The sequence below is a fragment of the Schistocerca serialis genome, chromosome 1, assembly GCF_023864345.2.
Source record: "Schistocerca serialis cubense isolate TAMUIC-IGC-003099 chromosome 1, iqSchSeri2.2, whole genome shotgun sequence".
Lineage (NCBI taxonomy): Eukaryota > Metazoa > Arthropoda > Insecta > Orthoptera > Acrididae > Schistocerca > Schistocerca serialis.
Window position 1 is genome coordinate 570,179,699 of NC_064638.1, and position 21,382 is coordinate 570,201,080.

General features: G+C 42.7%; 1 protein-coding gene across 1 annotated transcript in view; it reads right to left on the bottom strand.

Moving 5' to 3' along the window:
- The window catches only part of LOC126476194 (CAD protein), a 554,755-nt gene that overhangs the window by 68,527 nt on the left and 464,846 nt on the right, over positions 1 to 21,382 (bottom strand). Inside the window, exon 21 of the mRNA XM_050103525.1 lies at positions 3,504 to 3,755. Coding sequence (XP_049959482.1) covers positions 3,504 to 3,755 — 252 coding nt within the window. The remainder of the gene's footprint in view (positions 1 to 3,503; positions 3,756 to 21,382) is intronic.

Consider the following 21,382-nt stretch of genomic DNA (forward strand, 5'->3'; position numbering starts at 1 on the left):
CAGGTCAAACTTATTCTTCACATTCACCACAAAGCTGTCTGGCAAAGTTCTAGGTCTGTTACTCCTGTTACCTGTTGCCACTTCCCACCTCTCTTTACCCTTCTCCTTTCTTAACCTGTTCAGATCTTCCCTAGCCTGCTCTAGCTGTGCCTCAAGGGCAGCAGTTTTCTCCTCCTGTTCCACTATTTTCCTATCTCTACTGAATATCCTACAGAACCACTGATGAGTCTGATCCACTTCCCCATTTCCCATGTAGACTCCTTTTGGCCAGGAATGCCCTTTTTGCCAGTACTAGTCTGCTTTTGAAGTCGTCCTTGTTTTGTGTGTGACTGGTTATTTTGCTGCCTAGGTAGCAGAATTCCTTAACTTCATCTACATTGTGACCATCAATCCTGATGTTAAGTTTCTTGCTTTTCTCATTTCTGCTACTAATCATTACTTTTGTCTTTCTTCGATTTACTCTCAATCTGTATTCAATAATTGTTAGGCTGTTCATACCATTCAGCAGATCATGTAATTCTTCTTCACTTTCACTGGGGATTGCAATGTCATCAGCAAATCTTATAGCTGATATCCTTTCACCTCGAATTTTAACTCCACTCCTGAACCTTTCTTTTGTTTCCATCATTGCTTCTTTGATGTATAGATTGAGCAGTAGGGGCAAAAGACTGCATCCCTGTGTTACACGTTTTTTAATCCGAGTACTTCGTTCTTGTTCTTCCACGCTTATTATTCCCCCTTGGCTCTTGTCTATGTTGTATACTACCCATCTCTCCCTAAAGCTTACCCTAGTTTTCCCAGAACTGCGACCATCATGCACCACGACATTGGCAAATGCTTTTTCCAGGCCAACAAATCCTATGAACATGTCTTGAAACGTGTATGAAACATTAACAAAACTGATAACAACAATTCAAAACAAGTAACAGTTTTTTTGTTCCACCAGTCTCTTGTTTTATGTAAGAAAGGTCTTTCACACCTAGACGAATAATCCTCCCTTTGGACTGAGACAACAAATCTTGGGTTTGTCAAATTGCTCTAGCAATTTTCAACTTGTTACATGTGATTTCAATCTATTCATGCTCACAAAACAGTGGCTTGCTTTCTAATGCTTTCAACCCTGGCAAACTACTTCATTATGCTGACATGGGCTGATTGCAATCTCAGGTGATAGAATTTCATGCAGGGAGAATTTCTCAGATTTTTAATACACATGGATCCAGGGTTTGGTTCTGGGGATGATCACATCTTGTTACAGTACAAACCCCTTGCCCAAACTTTTAATGAGTGGCACAGGCCTACAATTGCAACAACAACAACAACAACAACAACAACAACAAAATAATCTGAAAACCATTTATCCGAAAATTCAAGAATGATACTTATCAAGCAATTTATTTAAAAATAGGAAAAACATACATAACTTGGCAACATCATAATTTACACGATATGAAATTGAAGTGTGCATTGATCATTATCAGTATTCTCTTAGGAATGCAGTTCTTAAAACAGGTCTGCTCTCTACCAAAAACACCCACCTACATTCATGAAATCAAAATCTGTCACTTTAGTTGAAGTGAAGGGTGTTTCTATCTTGCCTTACTTAACTTCTTATTGTTTGCAGAACTCGCAAAAAGTTTGGTGTTGGCAGCAGCAAGCACCGTTAGCCTATGTAAGATTGCCTTTACTAGGTTGGAATGTTCCTGCATGTGGTCAGAACCGAAGTCCATCCACATGGACAAGAAACTGAAAAGAATAGTGATTGATGTAAATATACAACTTTTTTGTGGGGAGGGGCGTGCCTCAAAAATCATGAAACCCCCTTGCCCTCACCCATCACACGCAACATTTAGGATCACATCTGTTACAACATGTCATAAATAATTAAAGTAACTGAATTTTGATTATGTCAAAAAATAACTGTGTGTTTCAAAAAAATCATTCATGCAGGAGAATCACACAGATATACTATCATTTAGCTGCCACACGAACTCCAGTACGAAGGACACAGAAATAGGCAAATCTAGTGTTGAAACGCAGCCAAAAAACTTGAAAACATAGAAGATGTGAGAGCCAGGTGGAACACCAATTTGGTATCAATAGATTACTTTTCACCACTGGTATTTTATTCTCACCCAGCAGGCAGTCCCAAGTGATTGAAATAAAGTTTGGGTGACTCCCATATGCCTGGGTAAAGGAACAGACCAGCAAAATTACCGACTAAGAATCTTAACATTGGTCTGCTGAAGAGCTCTTGGGCATATTGTAAGTTCAAATATAACAAGTTTCCTCGCGAGAGAAAAGTTTATGTTCACAAATCAACAAAGATTTAGAAAGCATCACTCATGTGAAACTCAGCTTGCCCTCTTCTCACAGGAAATACTGTGAACTACAGATGAAGGGCAACACGCAGATTCCATATTCCTAGATTTCTGGAAAGCATTTGACACACTGCAGATTTAACGAACAAAGGTCTGAGCACATGAAATTGTTTCTCAGTGATTCAAGTGACTGTAATATCCATAAGTAATAAAGCCCAGCACACTGTCCTGGATGGTGAGTGTTTATCAGAGTCAAGGCTATCATAACTCGTGCTCAGGGAAGTGTTATAGGACCTCTCTCCCTCTCTCTCTCTCTCTCTCTCTCTCTCTCTCTCTCTCTCTCTCTCTCTCTCTCATATATATACACAATATGGCAGATAGAGTGACCAGCAATCTGCAATTGCTGACGACAATGCAGTGTACTGGAAAGCTTGGTCTTTGAGAGACTGTAGGAGGATAACTTTCATAGAATTTCTTTTTTCTGGGATAACCACAACTGGATTTCATTGTGAAAAAAATCTAAGTTTATGAATATGGGTAGGAAAAACAACAACAACATAATGTTTGAATACAGCATTGGTGGTGTGCTACTTGAACAGTCATGTCAATTAAATATTGAGCTGTAGTGCTGCAAAGCAACAGGAAATAGAATGAGGACATAAGATCTGTTGTAGGAAAGGTGAATAGAAGACTTCAGTTTACGGCAAGAATTCTAGGAAAATATAGGTGATTTATAATGAAGCCCGTGTGCTTTTCACAGAACACAACTGACAAAATTTAGGTAACTATCATTTATGGCAGACTGCAGGATTATTCTGCTGCCATCAACATACATCTCATGTAGTGACAAAAGAAAAAAGAGATCAGGGCTCGTAAAGATGCATACAAACCATCGTTTTTCCCTTGCTCCAGTTTCAAGTAGAACGGGAAAGGGGATGACCCATAGTGGTAGCCTCGGCAATGTGCTGGATTGTGGAGAAGTGATACAAATGTATATTTGTAAGATTTTTCGAATAATATTGCTTGACCTATACTAATGTTTATAGGCAGGAGGTTACTTTATACCTTGCCCTCGTAAAATAAACGACGGAAAAGAGGTTTTATTGAAAAAAGTCGATAAAGGAGGGATAAATTAGTAAAATGCAGTCTTCAGTTACCACCATAGGCAGGCAGCAGACTCACCTCCTTGACGAGCGTGAACGAGTGGTGGTCGGTGATGGCAGGGTTGGTGTTGGGCATGGCCATGATCATAGTGACGCCGCCGGCGAGCGCGGCCGCCGTGCCCGACGCGAAGTCCTCCTTGTGCGTGGCGCCCGGCTCGCGCACGTGCACGTGCACGTCGATGAAGCCGGGCAGGCGCACCATGTGCCGCGACGTCATGCAGTCCGTGTGCGTCTTCATGGGCGGCGCCGCGCGCCCGATCCTCCGCATCGCCTGCACCGACAACAACACGAGGGGGTAAGCGGCGGGGCTCCCAGGCCCGGGCGGCGTCGCGTCAGCAGCATTCCGCGTCTCTCGATAAGGCTGCACACGCTTCAGCACTCGAATGCTCCACCAACATTAAAAGCCCATCTGCTACAGCATTAAAATTATTTCCAGGTGCACATCAAAGGAGGTGGTGAAAAGTGTTTACTTTCCCCAACCAGAGTCTTTGCAGTGATACGGGGTAATTTTTTCTGGGGGAAAATTAAGCTCCCAACAAAAGCTGTTTTATAGCACAAAAAAGGACTGCAGGAGCCACAGAATCTCTAACATTAAAAACTCTTGCAAACCTTTACGCAGAAAACTGCAAATTCTTCCACTGTCTTCGACATATTCTACAAGTCATATTATTCACCAGGAAAAGCCTAAATGAAACAGCATGCTGTTACAAATGGAAGTATGCATTCCTACAACACAAGGAAAAGCAGAAACACTGAAGTTGCAGTCAAAAATTTAAGCTACTTATAACTGGCGGTCGAATAGAAATGGCTCACTTTAAAAAAAAAAAAAAGTAGCTCTGTAAAATATATGTGAACATACTGCAGAAGTGAAATGACTGATGACACGTATAAAATTTATTAGCTGCACTATGACACTAAAGGATTTTTTTTATTGGAAACCTTGCGTTTTGGTAATTAAGAGTTGATAAGTGACACTTACACAAGGAGCTAATTAATTTTATTGTTAGACTGTAGGAGAATTGCATATAGAGAAATATTCGATACGAGTCGCCGTCTTTGTCAAGTGATAAAGGAAACAAGCGGCAAACACCGTAAACAATATGGCTACTGTAACACTACTCCACATTTATACTCTGCAAACCTTCGTGAAGCGCATGGCAGAGGCTACGTCCAATTGTACCAGTTACTAGGTGTCTTTCCGCTTCAATCACGTATGGAGCGGGGGAAGAACGATTGTTTAAATGCCTCTGTGCCTGCAGTAATCACTCTTAATGTTATCCTAGCGATTCCTGTTAAGCGATAAATAAGGGGTTGTAGTACAGTGGTGGAAATGTCTATTGCATCACCATGAAATACTTCGTCTTTTTGTCTTTCGCAGCACTTTGCTTCACGTTATAGCTGTCCCATTGTTGCTAAACTTTGTTGACATATTCTTGCCTTAACCCATTACTGGCCAAAATTCTATCGGATTATTTTTTGCAAACTTTTATACATAAAAACGTTACATTGAGTGATTAATTGAATAAAAAGTTGTTTTGAAAATTTTCAGCTTATTAGAACAAAAACTACAGACCGTCCCATTTTTGGGACATTGGCCAAATGCGCTAACCAAATTCACAACCTTATTCTCCATGCATAATATTGTAAGAAACAACACAAACAATAAATAAAGAATGTTTTAATATTATTGCATGTCTATTCAGTATGAAATGAAGCAAAACACTTGTCATGTACACCAACATTGCACCTATCACACTTTTTTGTTGCAGTAAGCACATCTCTTCTGTGTTTTACTTGGCACAATGAAATGATTTCCTGGATCTAGTCGTACATCTGTGCTCACTCGTCCTCCCATCAATTTACTTCCTTGTGGTCCTCCGCGTTTTGGTACTGATCCTGTTTTCTTTGATAGGTAAAAGATCACTATTCTCCGTCGGACATCCAAAAGTGAGAGCTTCTCATTAGAATTAGAAATTTGGTATGCACGCCATGTGTTTACTACGCAGATATCTATCATCTGTGTGAATAATGGCCACCACCATTTCTTTGACCTTATCCTCGTCCTATAAAGTGATATCTGCGTGTCCAGTAGATCTACGCCACCGATAAGGGCATTGTTTTCTTCAATGACATGTGGCATTTTAACAGATATTTCCTTTTTCTTTGCCCATGAGTATCTTCTAGTAGAACTCAGAGGAGTAATAGTACAGTAATTTGTCGCTACACATACTGGTTTGATGTCGCTCTATTTCACAACCAGAACTTCGTTCTCTTTGTCAAACATGTAGTCATAGAATCCTCGTTCCTTTTCTTTTGCCATTCTTCTCGAGTCAATTAAAGGACATGCATTAGTTCCGATCTCTCTTATTGTTCCTGCAGCTTTCATTTTACTCTTTCCGAGTGTGATCGGTGTGTCAACACTGGTGAAAAAGTTGTCAAAGAAAAGCTTATAATTCGGATACTCTGATTCTGGAATCATGCTGGTTAGTTCATTTATTACCTTTGCACCTAAAGGCTCCTGTTTCTTGTCAGTCTTGCCACAGTATGGCGAAAAATTATAAAGAAAGCCATAGTAACTTGTAAGACACCAAATTTTATATCCAAATTTGATAGTGTAAGTCCACGCGGCATGTTTTTATCCTGTTGGAATCGTAAAATTTGAATAGAATATGAAAAAAAGCAGATATGAAGAACGTAAAATGCAATTCTTCTCTGTATAATAACTGTATACAAGAACAGGGCACATCAACAATAAATGATAGTGTAACATGCCATTGTCCCATTATTGGGACGCATAAAAGATATCGATATTGCACTTACTTGAAAAAATCAGAAGTTTACTTAATCTTACGCGGACATCCGTATGTTCATAACAAACACGCCCAGACAACTAAATCACAGCTCATTGTCGTCCAGGAACTACCAGCAGACATACAGTGCTGCCAAGTGAGAGAAAAAAAAAATCGGCAAGTTTATAATTTTCCTGAAGTGAAGTACTCAGAAAAAAGTTATTTATTTTACATTTACAGGCATTATAGCAGTTAGTTGAACCTACAGGTGCAACAATACCGACTAAAAGCTCCATTGCTTACGTAGAAATAAGTAAAATATACGCGTCCCAAAAAAGGGACAATGGGCAGTAATGTGTTAATAATCTGACTTCTTCAAGCATCCAGAATGAGATTTTCACTCTGAAGCGGAGTGTGCGCTAATATGAAACTTCCTGGCAGATTAAAACTGTATGCCGGACCGAGACTCGAACTCGGGACCTTTGCCTACCGCGGGCAAGGGCTCTACCAACTGAGCTACCCAAGCACGACTCACGCACAGTCCTCGCAGATTTTTTTCCGCCAGTACCTCGTCTCCTACTTTCCAAACATCTGGAAACATCCCCCAGGCTGTAGCTAAGCCATGTCTCCGCAATGTCCTGTCTTCCAGGAGTGCTAGTTCCGCAAGGTTCGCAGGAGAGCTTCTGTGAAGTTTGGAAAGTGGAAGACGAGGTACTGGCGGAAGTAAAGCTGTGAGGATGGGGCGTCAGTCGTGCTTGGGTGGCTCAGATGGTAGAACAAAAGGCAAAGGTTCCGAGTTCGAGTCTCGGTCCGGCACACAGTTTTAATCTGCCAGGAAGTTTCTTGACGCATGTTTTCCAACAATACACAACTCTTTGTTGTTGTCGTTTGGTTTTACAATGAAATCAGTGTTTATACTGCCATTCTGAGTTGAGACTTTGCAGTGAGAAATGGGAAGGTCAGTTGAATTAACGCCAGAATAGAAAGCTGCTATACTTGCTTATTCGTCTGTTGTTCTCAGCACCAGAGAGGCATTCTCTAAGACAGGATTTAATCAGTCTACGATTTCGAAGTTACTGAAAAAATACAGGAAAATAGAAAATGTTGATCGTGAGAAAGGAAGAGGTCGGAAAAGGGCGTCTACTGACAAATAGGACAGAGTATTCAAAAGGCTTTCGCTCAACGATCCTCGCCTGTCATCAACTGAACTAAAGGGAGACTGGGAAGAAACGTGCAACATCTCAGTAACCAGTAGAACTGTAAGAAACTGGGGGCTGGACTCTCAGCCCGTCGTCCTAGAAGAAAGGCTTTATTGACCAAGATAATGCGGCAACAGCGACTACAATGGGCAATGGCGACATGGACCCAGAGATGTGGAACAAAGTAACCTTTTTAGATGCGTCCAAATTTAATCTGCATGGCTCAGATTGAAAAGTGTTCGTGCATCGAAGAAAAGGTGAAGAATTTTTGCCATCATGCATAACACATACAGTCAAACACCCACAAGGACAGATGGTCTGGGGGTGCATTTCCCGTCATGGAGTAGGTCGTCTGGACTTCATCAATGGCACTGTCAACGCAGATGCCTACATAAGCATCCTTGCAATGAAGGGTATCTCAACAATTAGAGACCAGTTTGGAGATGTTTCCAATCGCATTTTCCAGGATGACTCCGCTCCTTGCCATAAAGCTTTGAAGGTGAGTCCTATGACTAATATTTGTACCAAACACGAAGCAGATTACTTTCTTGGTTAATTATCACGTACTTCTACATTTCAGGGAAAATCTTTCCTTCAACAAAATGGGGTTCGAGTATGAGAGTGGCCTGGAAACAATCCTGATCTCAATCCTATTGAGAACTGTTGGAAGGTTATGGGAGATGCTACTACCAAAAAGAAGCCACGGAATAAACGGGAGCTGTTTGAGACCCTTCTGAGTGTGTGCTTTCATGAACTGAATGAGGAGTACATTAGAAAGTTAATTCTTTCAATGCATTCACGATGCCAAGCGGTGATGAAGGCGCATAATGCAGCAACAAAATATTAAATGCAACAGTGTGTTCATATGAGGCAATACAAACACTAACATCCATCAGTGTTATGTTACAACATTAATATGCAGTGTTTCTTTCAACATTAGTATTTATATTTCAGAATAGCAAACAGAATAGCTGACGTATCCACATACACTCACTTTTCAAGAAAGTGTTAAATTATGAAAAACATTTTTATAGATACAAAAATTATTGTGTATATTCATTTCTGATAGAAATCAAGAGAAATCAGGCAAATTTAGCTCAGTTATTCAATGATTGAAACAAAAATTGTTAATTGTAAGAGGTGATGCATTAAATATGTCCACCACTGTATATTCCTGGAGTCATCATTTAAAACACATTATTGAACCTTTGTTAATAGATTTCCTCAGGATAGTTTACGACAATGTTCGAGAGTCTTCCAGTTCAGTTTCTTCAGTATCTCTGTGACACTTTCCCACCGATCAAACAAACCTGCGACCACACACACTGCCCTTCTCTGTATACGTTCAACATCCCGTTAAGTCCTACCTGTTACGGGTCCCACACACTTGAGCAACATTCTAGAACCGGTCGCACGAGTTATTTGTAAGTAATCTCCTTTCTAGACTGACTGCACTTCCCCAGTATTCTACCAATAAACCGATGTCTACCACCTACTTTACCCATGACTGAACTTATGTTATCATCCCACTTCATATCTCTGCAAAGTGTTATATCTAGGTGTTTTTGTTAGTAGGTAGATTCCAACAGTAAATCATTAATATTATAGTCATAGGATACTATTTTTTCGTTTTGTGAAATGCACATTTTTACATTTTTGAACATTTAAAGCAAGTTGCCAATCTTGGCGCCACTTTGAAATCTTATCAAGATCTCACTCAATATTTATGCAGCCTCTTTCAGACAGTATTTAGTTACAGATAACTGCACATCTGCAAAATGCCTACGGTTACTATTAATATTGTCTGCAAGCTCACTAATATACAACATGAATAGCAAGGGTCCCAACCCACTTCCCTGGGGCACAACCGAAGTTACTTCTACACCCGACGACGATTCTCCATCCAAGATAACATGCTGAGCCATCCCTACCAAAAAGTTCTCAATCCAGTCACAATTTTCACTTGCTACCCCATATGATCATACTTTTGACAATAGGGGTATTAGAGGTACTGAGTCAAGTTCTTTTCGGAAGTCAAGAAATACTGCAACTACCTGACTGCCTTAATCCAAAGCTTTTGGTATCTCATGTGAGAAAAGTGCAAGTTTGGTTTCACATGATCGATGTTTTCGAAATCCAGACTGATTGGCATGGAGGTCATTCTGTTCCAGATACTTCATTATGTTTGAGCTCAGAATATGTTCTAAGATTCTACAGCAAATCGATGTCAAGGATATTGGACGAGAGCTGTGTGTATAACTTCTACCCTTCTTTTCCAAGAACTGGGCATGGTTTTTTTGTTCGACGCATTTAGGATAGATTATAGTTATAAGAAGGGCTAACTCAGCCGCAAATTCAGTATAGAATCTGTTGGGGTTTCCACTGCGCCCAAGAGCTTTGTTCAACTTTAACGATTTCAGCAGTTTCTCTCTTGACAGCCAAACGCGTTTATACCTATTATGTAGTAATCTCTGTTTCCTTAGATGTTTCTTTACAGTGACTATATACCATATGGAGGGCCCCTCCCATTGTGAACTGCTCTGAACGTGATACATACCTATCCAGTGTATGGTCAACTGTTCTTTTAAACTTGAGCCGTAGTTCCTCTACATGCTTCTGTCCTGCGCTGAAAGGCTCCTGTCCTGTGCTGAAAGTTTCAGGTTCCTCACTGAGATATGACAGTGCTGATTTTTTTTATCTAGTTTATCTTTCTGCTTGTTTTAGTTGTCCTTTGTACTTTGATAATCACTGTTGCCACAACCGCTTCATGGTCACTGATACCAGTTTCGACGTTGACATCCTCAAAGAGGGCAGGTCTGTTTGTTGCCGTTGGACCCAATATACTTCCATCATGAGTGGGGTTCCGAACTATCTGTTCTGGTAATTTTCAGATAAAGCATTCAGTAATGTTTCACAGGATGCCATTTCACGCCCACCACCAACCAAACTGTAATTTTCCCAATTAATTGTTGGATGGTTAGAGTCTCCACTGATGACTACAGTACGATTGGGGATCTGACGGTACAAGTGAAATGAGGCGTTCTCGGACGTTTTCGGTTACATCAAGAGATGAGTCTGGTGGGCGACAGAAGGAGCCAAGTATTTTATGCCCATTCTTAACACTTCAGTTTCGATCTCAGTGGATTTCACTTTCTTGTCTACTGTGACAAATACACCACTTCCATTTCCTGTTTCGATATACACTTAAAGTTTCCCCCCAAAATCTCAATGCTTTCAATTTCATGCCCCAACCACCTTTCCGCATCTAGTATTACGTGAGCTTCATTGCTTTTCAGTAGCACTTCAAACTCTGGCACTTCGTTGCGAACGCTCCGGAAGTTTAGTATTAGAATTTTAAAACTCTCACCAGTGAGAGGTAATTTTTTGTTAGACTGATACTTCTTGGTTGCCTACAGCTGACGAATCTGTATTGGATGGAGAGTCGCCTAATCTAAAAAACCCTTGTGTGCACCCCACACACAGTCAGCTATCTGAGTAGCAGCCTCCGATGTGTGTTGCACACCTATCTATTTAGGAGGACCCCACAGTTCTCAACCATCTGGCGCAAGTCCAGGAAGTCGCGCGAACTACGGGACTATACCCGCGAACGGCCCTCACTTAAAAAACAACCCTCGTACAATTCGGGGCGTGTAATGTCAGAAGCCAGAACGTGGTAGGGGAACTAGGAAATCTGGAAAGGGAAATGCAAGCGCTCAATCTACACTCCTGGAAATGGAAAAAAGAACACATTGACACCGGTGTGTCAGACCCACCATACTTGCTCCGGACACTGCGAGAGGGCTGTACAAGCAATGATCACACGCACGGCACAGCGGACACACCAGGAACCGCGGTGTTGGCCGTCGAATGGCGCTAGCTGCGCAGCATTTGTGCACCGCCGCCGTCAGTGTCAGCCAGTTTACCGTGGCATACGGAGCTCCATCGCAGTCTTTAACACTGGTAGCATGCCGCGACAGCGTGGACGTGGACCGTATGTGCAGTTGACGGACTATGAGCGAGGGCGTATAGTAGGCATGAGGGAGGCCGGGTGGACGTACCGCCGAATTGCTCAACACGTGGGGCGTGAGGTCTCCACAGTACATCGATGTTGTCGCCAGTGGTCGGCGGAAGGTGCACGTGCCCGTCGACCTCGGACCGGACCGCAGCGACGCACGGATGCACGCCAAGACCGTAGGATCCTACGCAGTGCCGTAGGGGACCGCACCGCCACTTCCCAGCAAATTAGGGACACTGTTGCTCCTGGGGTATCGGCGAGGACCATTCGCAACCGTCTCCATGAAGCTGGGCTACGGTCCCGCACACCGTTAGGCCGTCTTCCGCTCACGCCCCAACATCGTGCAGCCCGCCTCCAGTGGTGTCGCGACAGGCGTGAATGGAGGGACGAATGGAGACGTGTCGTCTTCAGCGATGAGAGTCGCTTCTGCCTTGGTGCCAATGATAGTCGTATGCGTGTTTGGCGCCGTGCAGGTGAGCGTCACAATCAGGACTGCATACGACCGAGGCACACAGGACCAACACCCGGCATCATGGCGTGGGGAGCGATCTCCTACACTGGCCGTACACCACTGGTGATCGTCGAGGGGACACTGAATAGTGCACGGTACATCCAAACCGTCATCGAACCCATCGTTCTACCATTCCTAGACCGGCAAGGGAACTTGCTGTTCCAACAGGACAATGCACGTCCGCGTGTATCCCGTGCCACCCAACGTGCTCTAGAAGGTGTAAGTCAACTACCCTGGCCATCAAGATCTCCGGATCTGTCCCCCATTGAGCATGTTTGGGACTGGATGAAGCGTCGTCTTACGCGGTCTGCACGTCCAGCACGAACGCTGGTCCAACTGAGGCGCCAGGTGGAAATGGCATGGCAAGCCGTTCCACAGGACTACATCCAGCATCTCTACGATCGTCTCCATGGGAGAATAGCAGCCTTCATTGCTGCGAAAGGTGGATATATACTGTACTAGTGCCGACATTGTGCATGCTCTGTTGCCTGTGTCTATGTGCCTGTGGTTCTGTCAGTGTGATCATGTGATGTATCTGACCCCAGGAATGTGTCAATAAAGTTTCCCCTTCCTGGGACAATGAATTCACGGTGTTCTTATTTCAATTTCCAGGAGTGTAGATATAGTAGCGACCTTTCTACAAATTTCGACTTGGTTATTTTCCTGGGAGCAATGCTTCTGAACTAAAACACCAGTCAGTCAATTATGGAGTCTCCGAAACAGGTCGTAACTGAAAAATCCAAGTTTTAATACTGGTTACATTGTTCTCTTATTTATAGTTCTCATCTTGTGTTCCTTCACAATTGATAGGTTTCAATAAAGTACAGAACGAAGTCCCATAGTGCTCAGAGTCATTTGAACCACAGAATCGGTGGAAGTGTCATTTGATAACAGAGTGTGATACAGGAACACTTTTGTCAAGTGCCAAATTCTGGAGATTATTCTAAGACAAAACAGTAACACATCTCTTGCAGAGACTGAGTGTACTTATAAGAAAAAACTTTTGCATAATTACTGTAATGTAATAAATTATGATGAGATTGGATGGCTGTTTTTCGAGTGCATCATTAACACGAAAGAATGTTTTAGTCCCCTGTCCTTCGAGTTAAAGGTTTTTCGCTTATTTCCGATGCGAGTATTCAGCAGAAAAAACAGACAGCAAACATAGTGGATACGACCGTACGTATTCTGTTGTAGGACGTTAGGAAGTTGCTCTTAGACGTAGTCTACACATTGGAGTCTACGCCTCTCTTCGCTGGTTTAGTGGCTGGTTTTACCACATTCACGTAAAAGTGTGTCATTTTCGTTCGATGTGACTACCATTTGTGATGCGGCAAACATCCCACCGGTTATCAATTTCTTCCAACACTCATTGCTGAAAATCGGGCGTAACTTGTGCAACGGCAGCGCAGATTTGATTTCAGGTCCGCTACATTGTTTGGTACGGAAGGAACATAAACGACCTTCAGAGAAACCCCAGAGAAAAACTACCAGCAGTGTCAAATCTGGGGAGCGAGGCGGCCACGCGATTGGCCGTTCTCGGCCGATCCACCGACCTGGGAAGCGATGATAGAGGGAACCTCGGACTTATGTGAGTAAATGAGGTGGTGCACCGTCTTGCTGGTAGTGAATCAGACTTGTTAAAAAAAATGGTTCAAATGGCTCTGAGCACTATGGGACTTAACATCTATGGTCATCAGTCCCCTAGAACTCAGAACTACTTAAACCTAACTAACCTAAGGACATCACACAACACCGAGTCATCACGAGGCAGAGAAAATCCCTGACGTCGCCGGGAATCGAACCCGGGAACCCGGGCGCGGGAAGCGAGAACGCTACCGCAAGACCACGAGCTGCGGACAGACTTGTTCATTTGCTACAAAATTACCGACTCTGTAAGTTCTCAATAAATTTATAGATCATTCCAAAGTTGTAAAAGCCCTTTTTGATTCTCCCTGTATTTTGAAACGGGGGGAGGAATAGTGTTTCAAGCTCAGAAATATTATCAGAGTGGCAGGCTGAGAACTGTAGTATACTGTCCATAACAAATTTCTGTGCAAATGTTCTGTAAAATGCATTCTTCTGTCGGAAAAAATCTCTCTAACATTTGAAGTTCCTTCATCGTGCCAGCTGAAATTTGTGTGTCTGTTAGTGTGAACTCGGCTTATGAAGACTCAGAATTTTTAGAAATTTTAGAATAAGGGATTTGTTTTCGCGGAACGGAAGAGAATAATTACTCAAGAAAATGTTACTTTTTCCAGACTGATGTGTTAAACACATGACACTGTGCTAAACACTGATATTTTCATACAGTCTCCGGTCGATTGTGTTAAGAGACAGGTAACAATGAACCACCCAAGATTACGCATGAATGTGAAGGTAGATATATAGACTACACAGTCGCCTCTGTGTTTTTTTACCTTTGAACGAAATCTTTCTTTTGTCCTGCATTTCATATTCACAGTCAGACTCATCTGCATTGCACAAGCAAGATTCACTGTGTCAGTGGCCTTATTCTTTACTTCTGTAACAGTATTCTCAGTTTACCCAGCATTTCACCACTTTGTCTTTGTCTGACGAATAAATTTTAGTTCCTGACTTTTCTTCGTGAGATAATTGTTAACAGAGTATGCCATTGTCATTCAGAGAGTCTTCAGCAGGGGCCTATTGCTATCTTTAGTTTCTTCGCTGCTGATGGCTTTGGTCTGTAACATACACTGCTCAAGTTGTTTGTAGCCATATGACTGCAGTATTTAAAGGTTCAAAAATGTTCAAATGTGTGCGAACTCCCAAGGGACCAAACTTCTGAGGACATCGGTCCGTAGACTTACACACTATTTAAACTAACTTAACGCTAAAGACAACACTCATACCCACGCACGAGGGATGACTCGAACCTCCGGCGGGAGGGGCCGCACGATTATGACATGGCGCCTCTAACTGCGCGGCCACTCCGCGCGGCTTTAAATGTTCGTCTGGATGTCTAATCACTACTGTGCATATATGAATCTTCATGTAATTTCTATTGATGGTTTGATTTGGCGTCTGTTGCATTACTCCATAGCAAGCAGCAAAAAATCGACAGAGTTTCCGTCACCTGCGCGGCGAGATTAATTGTACAGGTGCTCAAAATATTGTTAGAACGACGTGATTCCAAATACACTCGAAGAAGAAGAAACCACGACTGAGCACCAACGAATTATCCGAATGGGACGGAAATCTGTAGATGAGATGTACATGTACAGACGAACAAATGATTAAAATTTCGGGGCAATTTGATGATTTGATCGATAGAAAGGGGTTTACAAATTGAAAAAGTCAATAATGCGTTGGTCGACCTTTGGCCCTTATGCAAGTAGGTATTCGGCTTGGCATTGATTGATGGAGTTGTTGCTGTTCTCCTCAGGGATATCGCCCCAAATTCTGTCCAAGTGGGGCGTTGGATCGTCATAATCCGGAGCTAGGTTGAAGGCCCAGCCCATAATGCTACAAAAGTTCTCAATTAGGGAGATATACGGCGACCTTGCGGGCCAAGGTAGGATTCGGCAAGCACGAAGGCAAGCGGCAGAAACTCTCGCCCTGTGTGAACGGACATTATCTTGCTGAAATATAAGGCCAAGATGGCGCAGAATATCGGCGAACTACCGGTGTACTGTAAGGATGATGCGGACGACGACCAAAGAGGTCCTGTTATGAAATGAAATGGCTCCCCAAACCGTCACTGCTGGCTGTCGGGCGAGAGAGAGGTTGATATCCCACTGCTGTCTGGGACGTCTCCAGACACGTATTCGCTGGTCATCAGGCCTGAAGTCGAAGCGGAACTCGTCAGTGAAGGCAGTTTAACTCGTTTCCATGAGATTTTAGGCCGAATGTGCCCGACTGTACTGCAAACGGGTTTCTTGGTGCATGGAGATCAATGGAAGTCGGCGCCGTCAGCTCAGCCCCTTTTCTGAAATTCGCCTGTTAATGGTCCTTGAGGTCAATGATGATGAATCCGGAGCTGTGAGTGCCTCTGTGATGACTGCTCGGTTCTCAAGTTCTGTCGTCCCTCTAGGTCGACCAATTTCTTCTTGACGTTCGACCATGGTTAACCCATTCCTGCTGACTGTCCAATAGTGGCATCGCTCATATTCAAACGTCGAGCGATTCGCCGATTACTACAACCAGCTTCTTTGAGTCCAGTTACACGTCCTCCCTCAGATGTTGTCATCTGCGTATGTTGTTCACGCGCCCGTCTGCGAAGCATAGTCGCTATATAACTGGGCACGCTGAATACAATTTGCAAAGACTTTGCCGCCCTGGTATCGACGTGTCCCCTATTTAAACTAGCTGCGTGTCGCAATCGCGCTGCAGCGTCACACATTCATCCATTGGCCGTCAAAGTTCACAATTTTTTATTTTCCGTCGACACCTGTATACTTATCAATTTGCGAACAATTTGCGTAACTCCTTCGTGGTGCGTCTTTGTTTTCTTAGAGTGTATTTACCACAAAATTAAAATAAATCACTGAAAAAAACTTATATTAGCTCCCGTTTTTAACCCAGTCATATGCTAGTTATCGGGCCGAAATCTTACATTTATTAGTAACAGGGAGGCGTCCTCATATGAGGGCAGTGAGAACGAAAGAGACTAACTTACATACGACTTTTATTAGTAATATCAAAGAATACATCAAAGTACAGGGTGTTTCAAAAATGACCGGTATATTTGAAACGGCAATAAAAACTAAACGAGCAGCGATAGAAATACACCGTTTGTTGCAATATGCTTGGGACAACAGTACATTTTCAGGCAGACAAACTTTCGAAATTACAGTAGTTACAATTTTCAAAAACAGATGGCGCTGCGGTCTGGGAAACACTATAGTACGATATTTTCCACATATCCACCATGCGTAGCAATAATATGGCGTAGTCTCTGAATGAAATTACCCGAAACCTTTGACAACGTGTCTGGCGGAATGGCTTCACATGCAGATGAGATGTACTGCTTCAGCTGTTCAATTGTTTCTGGATTCTGGCGGTACATCTGGTCTTTCAAGTGTCCCCACAGAAAGAAGTCACAGGCGTTCATGTCTGGCGAATAGGGAGGCCAATCCACGCCGCCTCCTGTATGTTTCGGATAGCCCAAAGCAATCACACGATCATCGAAATATTCATTCAGAAAATTAAAGACGTCGGCCGTGCGATGTGGCCGGGCACCATCTTGCATAAACCACGAGGTGTTCGCAGTGTCGTCTAAGGCAGTTTGTACCGCCACAAATTCACGAAGAATGTCCAGATAGCGTGATGCAGTAATCGTTTCGGATCTGAAAAATGGGCCAATGATTCCTTTGGAAGAAATGGCGGCCCAGACCAGTACTTTTTGAGGATGCAGGGACGATGGGACTGCAACATGGGGCTTTTCGGTTCCCCATATGCGCCAGTTCTGTTTATTGACGAAGCCGTCCAGGTAAAAATAAGCTTCATCAGTAAACCAAATGCTGCCCACATGCATATCGCCGTCATCAATCCTGTGCACTATATCGTTAGCGAATGTCTCTCGTGCAGCAATGGTAGCGGCGCTGAGGGGTTGCCGCGTTTGAATTTTGTATGGATAGAGGTGTAAACTCTGGCGCATGAGACGATACGTGGACATTGCGTCATTTGGACCGCAGCTGCAACACGGCGAACGGAAACCCGAGGCCGCTGTTGGATCACCTGCTGCACTAGCTGCACGTTGCCCTCTGTGGTTGCCGTACGCGGTCGCCCTACCTTTCCAGCACGTTCATCGGTCACGTTCCCAGTCCATTGAAATTTTTCAAACAGATCCTTTATTGTATCGCTTTTCGGTCCTTTGGTTACAATAAACCTCCGTTGAAAACTTCGTCTTGTTGCAACAACACTGTGTTCTAGGCGGTGGAATTCCAACACCAGAAAAATCCTCTGTTCTAAGGAATAAACCATGTTGTCTACAGCACACTTGCACGTTGTGAACAGCACACGCTTACAGCAGAAAGACGACGTACAGAATGGCGCACCCACAGACTGCGTTGTCTTCTATATCTTTGACATCACTTGCAGCGCCATCTGTTGTTGAAAATTGTAACTACTGTAATTTCGAAAGTTTGTCCGCCTGAAAATGTACTGTTGTCCCAAGCATATTGCAACAAACGGTGTAATTCTATCGCTGCTCGTTTAGTTTTTATTGCCGTTTCAAATATACCGGTCATTTTTGAAACACCCTGTATGTACACACCATCCTGACTTTTAATTTGTGGAATGAAATTGTTTCATACATTCAGGAGACACACACAAACATTACGCTTCTCACAGATGTAGCATGAATTACGTCAACAGTCCCAATCGTGATACCCGTCAGCAAGTGGACCGCTCGACTTTGAGGGCCATTCCGTCCCACCATCGAGCTGCAACCCATTGGATACGTCACAGTTTTTTTTTAATCTTCCGATAACAACTTGAACTTGTAATCTCTACTTTCCCAGTTTATTAGTCCAAAGACCACTCTGTTTTCGAAGTCTAACAGATCCATATTTTCTTATCCATTCATCTTCCAGAGCATTCAGGCATTTAACACAGCTACATTCACCGTGTGGTACAAAATCCTCATGTACCACCTAATGTACCTAGTGTCACTTCACTAGAGGGAAATACAAAGAATCCATCAGGTGAAACCCTCTCTCGTACTACTTGAATTTATGAAATTCAGCAACGCGGGGGTCTCTTCAGCTCTGTAAACATTATGTCCTTGCAACTAAACTGGTTAACAATTTCGTTCTGTTCTACTTAAGTATATGATGATATATAAGTAACAAGTGACCTGTCAATCCATCTTGAGACAGTAACACCTTTCGTTGACGTTACCACTGAAGAACGGCAGCATCCCTACTGCATTAATTACTATCCCTACTGAGTTTTCTTTCTACGACCTGCAGTCTTATTGTGAATGATACCAACGTAACATATGTTTAGCTCTTTCAGTTTTAAGACCAAGGAGATGCTAAAGAAGACACCTAACGTAAACTTTGTTCTTCTTTCCCTGAATGTACGCAAATAAAAATAGTATTTTGAGGTTGTGCTAAAAATCCAAGCTACATTAAGCAAATTTTAGAAAAGAGCATAGAATAAAATACTGCATTACAGAAGCATAAAAGGAAAGAAAAAAATTCCATATGAACTGAAGACAGTAATGGAAAGTTATCTTGACAGACGATAAGGATAGATGTCATTACTACGGAACTAAATATTCATGCGGTTCAGGTGGCCGTAAAAGTCGTCAAATAATCCATAATAGTTATCAACAAACCAATTACAACACAGACTGTGGTACTTTTAGCCACAAATCAGTGTAAAATCTTTCACAGCAACGCTTCAGTGCTAATCCAACAATGTAGTGACAAAACTACGCTTCCCACTCTCCAACAACTTCTGCTGCCATCTTGCAGACATTCTTGAAACTATCATTTGTGGTCATTTAAGAAACCTGCACGTTTGTGCTCTGATCAGATTTACACGATGAGAGGAATGAGGTAACATTACATGCACTCATTTGAGGACACGATGCACGAGAGGGTCTAATAACCGTCATTCCCCTTCAATGAGCATTGCGCCGATAATAAGACGGCCGCAGTTCCCAATATCGCGCGCATTAGTAACAGCTAGTGATGTCCACGGGTATTCATTTCTTAGTTGAAAGCGGCAAGCCAGATAATACTGGTTTAAACGATTTTTAAGTAATTTCCAGTGCGAATCGGCAGCTGAAATTGGGCTTGGGTATTTCAAGTGGCCGTAATTACGAGTGGCAAAAAGATCGTGGCAGATTTCAACATCACAAGCCTTCTAAGATGTAGAACGGTTGCGCACGTATTAAGAAATAAGGCGTTGCTGAATACTGTAGTTTGTAGCACCATGGGAGACTAGGCTCCTGTTAACAAACTATGAAGTCCGTTGTTTATTGTCGAAAGGTCTGTCAAACGCGCGCAGTCGTTCCAGCCAAGTTCGTCAAGTTTTTGCCCTCTACAGCTCCCTCTAGTACCATGAAAGTCATTCCCTCCTGTCTTAACAGATGTCCTATCATCCTGTCCTTTCTACTTATTAGTGTTCTCCACATATTCCTTTCCTCTCCGATTCTGCACCGAACCTCCTCATTCCTTAGCTTGTCAGTCCACCTAATTTTCAACATTCGTCTGTAGCACCACATCTCAAATGCTTCGAATCTCTTCTGTTCCGGTTCAACCACAGTCCATGTTTCACTGCCCTACAGTGCTGTACTACAGATGTACATTCTCAGAAATTTCTTCCTCAAATTAAGGCCTATGTTTGATGCTAGTAGACTTCTCATGGCCAGGAATGCCCTTTTCGCCATTGCTAGTCTGCTCTTGATGTCTTCCTTACTCCTAGATAGCAGAATTCCTTAGCTTCATCTGCTTCGTGACCATCAATCCTGGTAAGTTTCTCGCTTTTCTCATTCCTGCTACTTCTCATTACTTTGGTCTTTCTTCGATTTACTCTCGATCCATATTCTGTACTCATTACACTGTTCATTGCATTCAGCATATCATTTAATTCTTCTTTACTTTGACTCAGGATAGCAGCATCATCAGCGAATCGTAACATCGATATTCTTTCACTTTGAATTTTAATTCCACTAAAAAACCTTTCTTTTATTTCCATCATTGCTTCTTCGATGTACAGATTAAACAGTATGTGGTAAGTCTCCATCCCTGTCTTACACCCTTTTTAATCCGAGTGCTTGGTCGTCCTATAGTTTACCTGTATTTTCCTAAGAATTTCGAACATCTTGCACCATTTTACATCATCGAACGCTTTTCCCAGGCCGACAGATCCTGTGAACGCGTGTTGGTTTTTCTGTAGTCTTGCTTCCATTATCAACCGCAACATCAGAATTACCTCTCTGTTGCCTTTATCTTTTCTAAAGCCAAACTGATCGTCATGCTGCGCATCATCCATTTTCTTTTCCATTCTTCTGTATATTATTCTTGTCAGCAACTTTGATGCATGAGCTGTGAAGCTGATAGTGCGATAATTCTCGCACCTGTCACCTCTTGCAGTCTTCCGAATTTTGCAGATGATATTTTTCCGAAAGTCAGATGGTATGTCGCCAGACTCATACATTCTACACACCACCGTAAATAGTAGCTTTGTTGCCACTTCCCCTAATGATTTTAAAAATTCTGAATGTTATCCGTCCCTTCGGCCTGATTTGAACTTAAGTCCTCCAAAGATCTTTTAAATTTGATTCTAATATTGGTCCCCTATCTCTTCTAAATGGAATACTGTTTCTTCTTCTATCACATCTGACAAATCTTCCTCCTCATAGACTTTTCAATGTATTCATTCCACCTATGCGCACTCTCCTCTGCA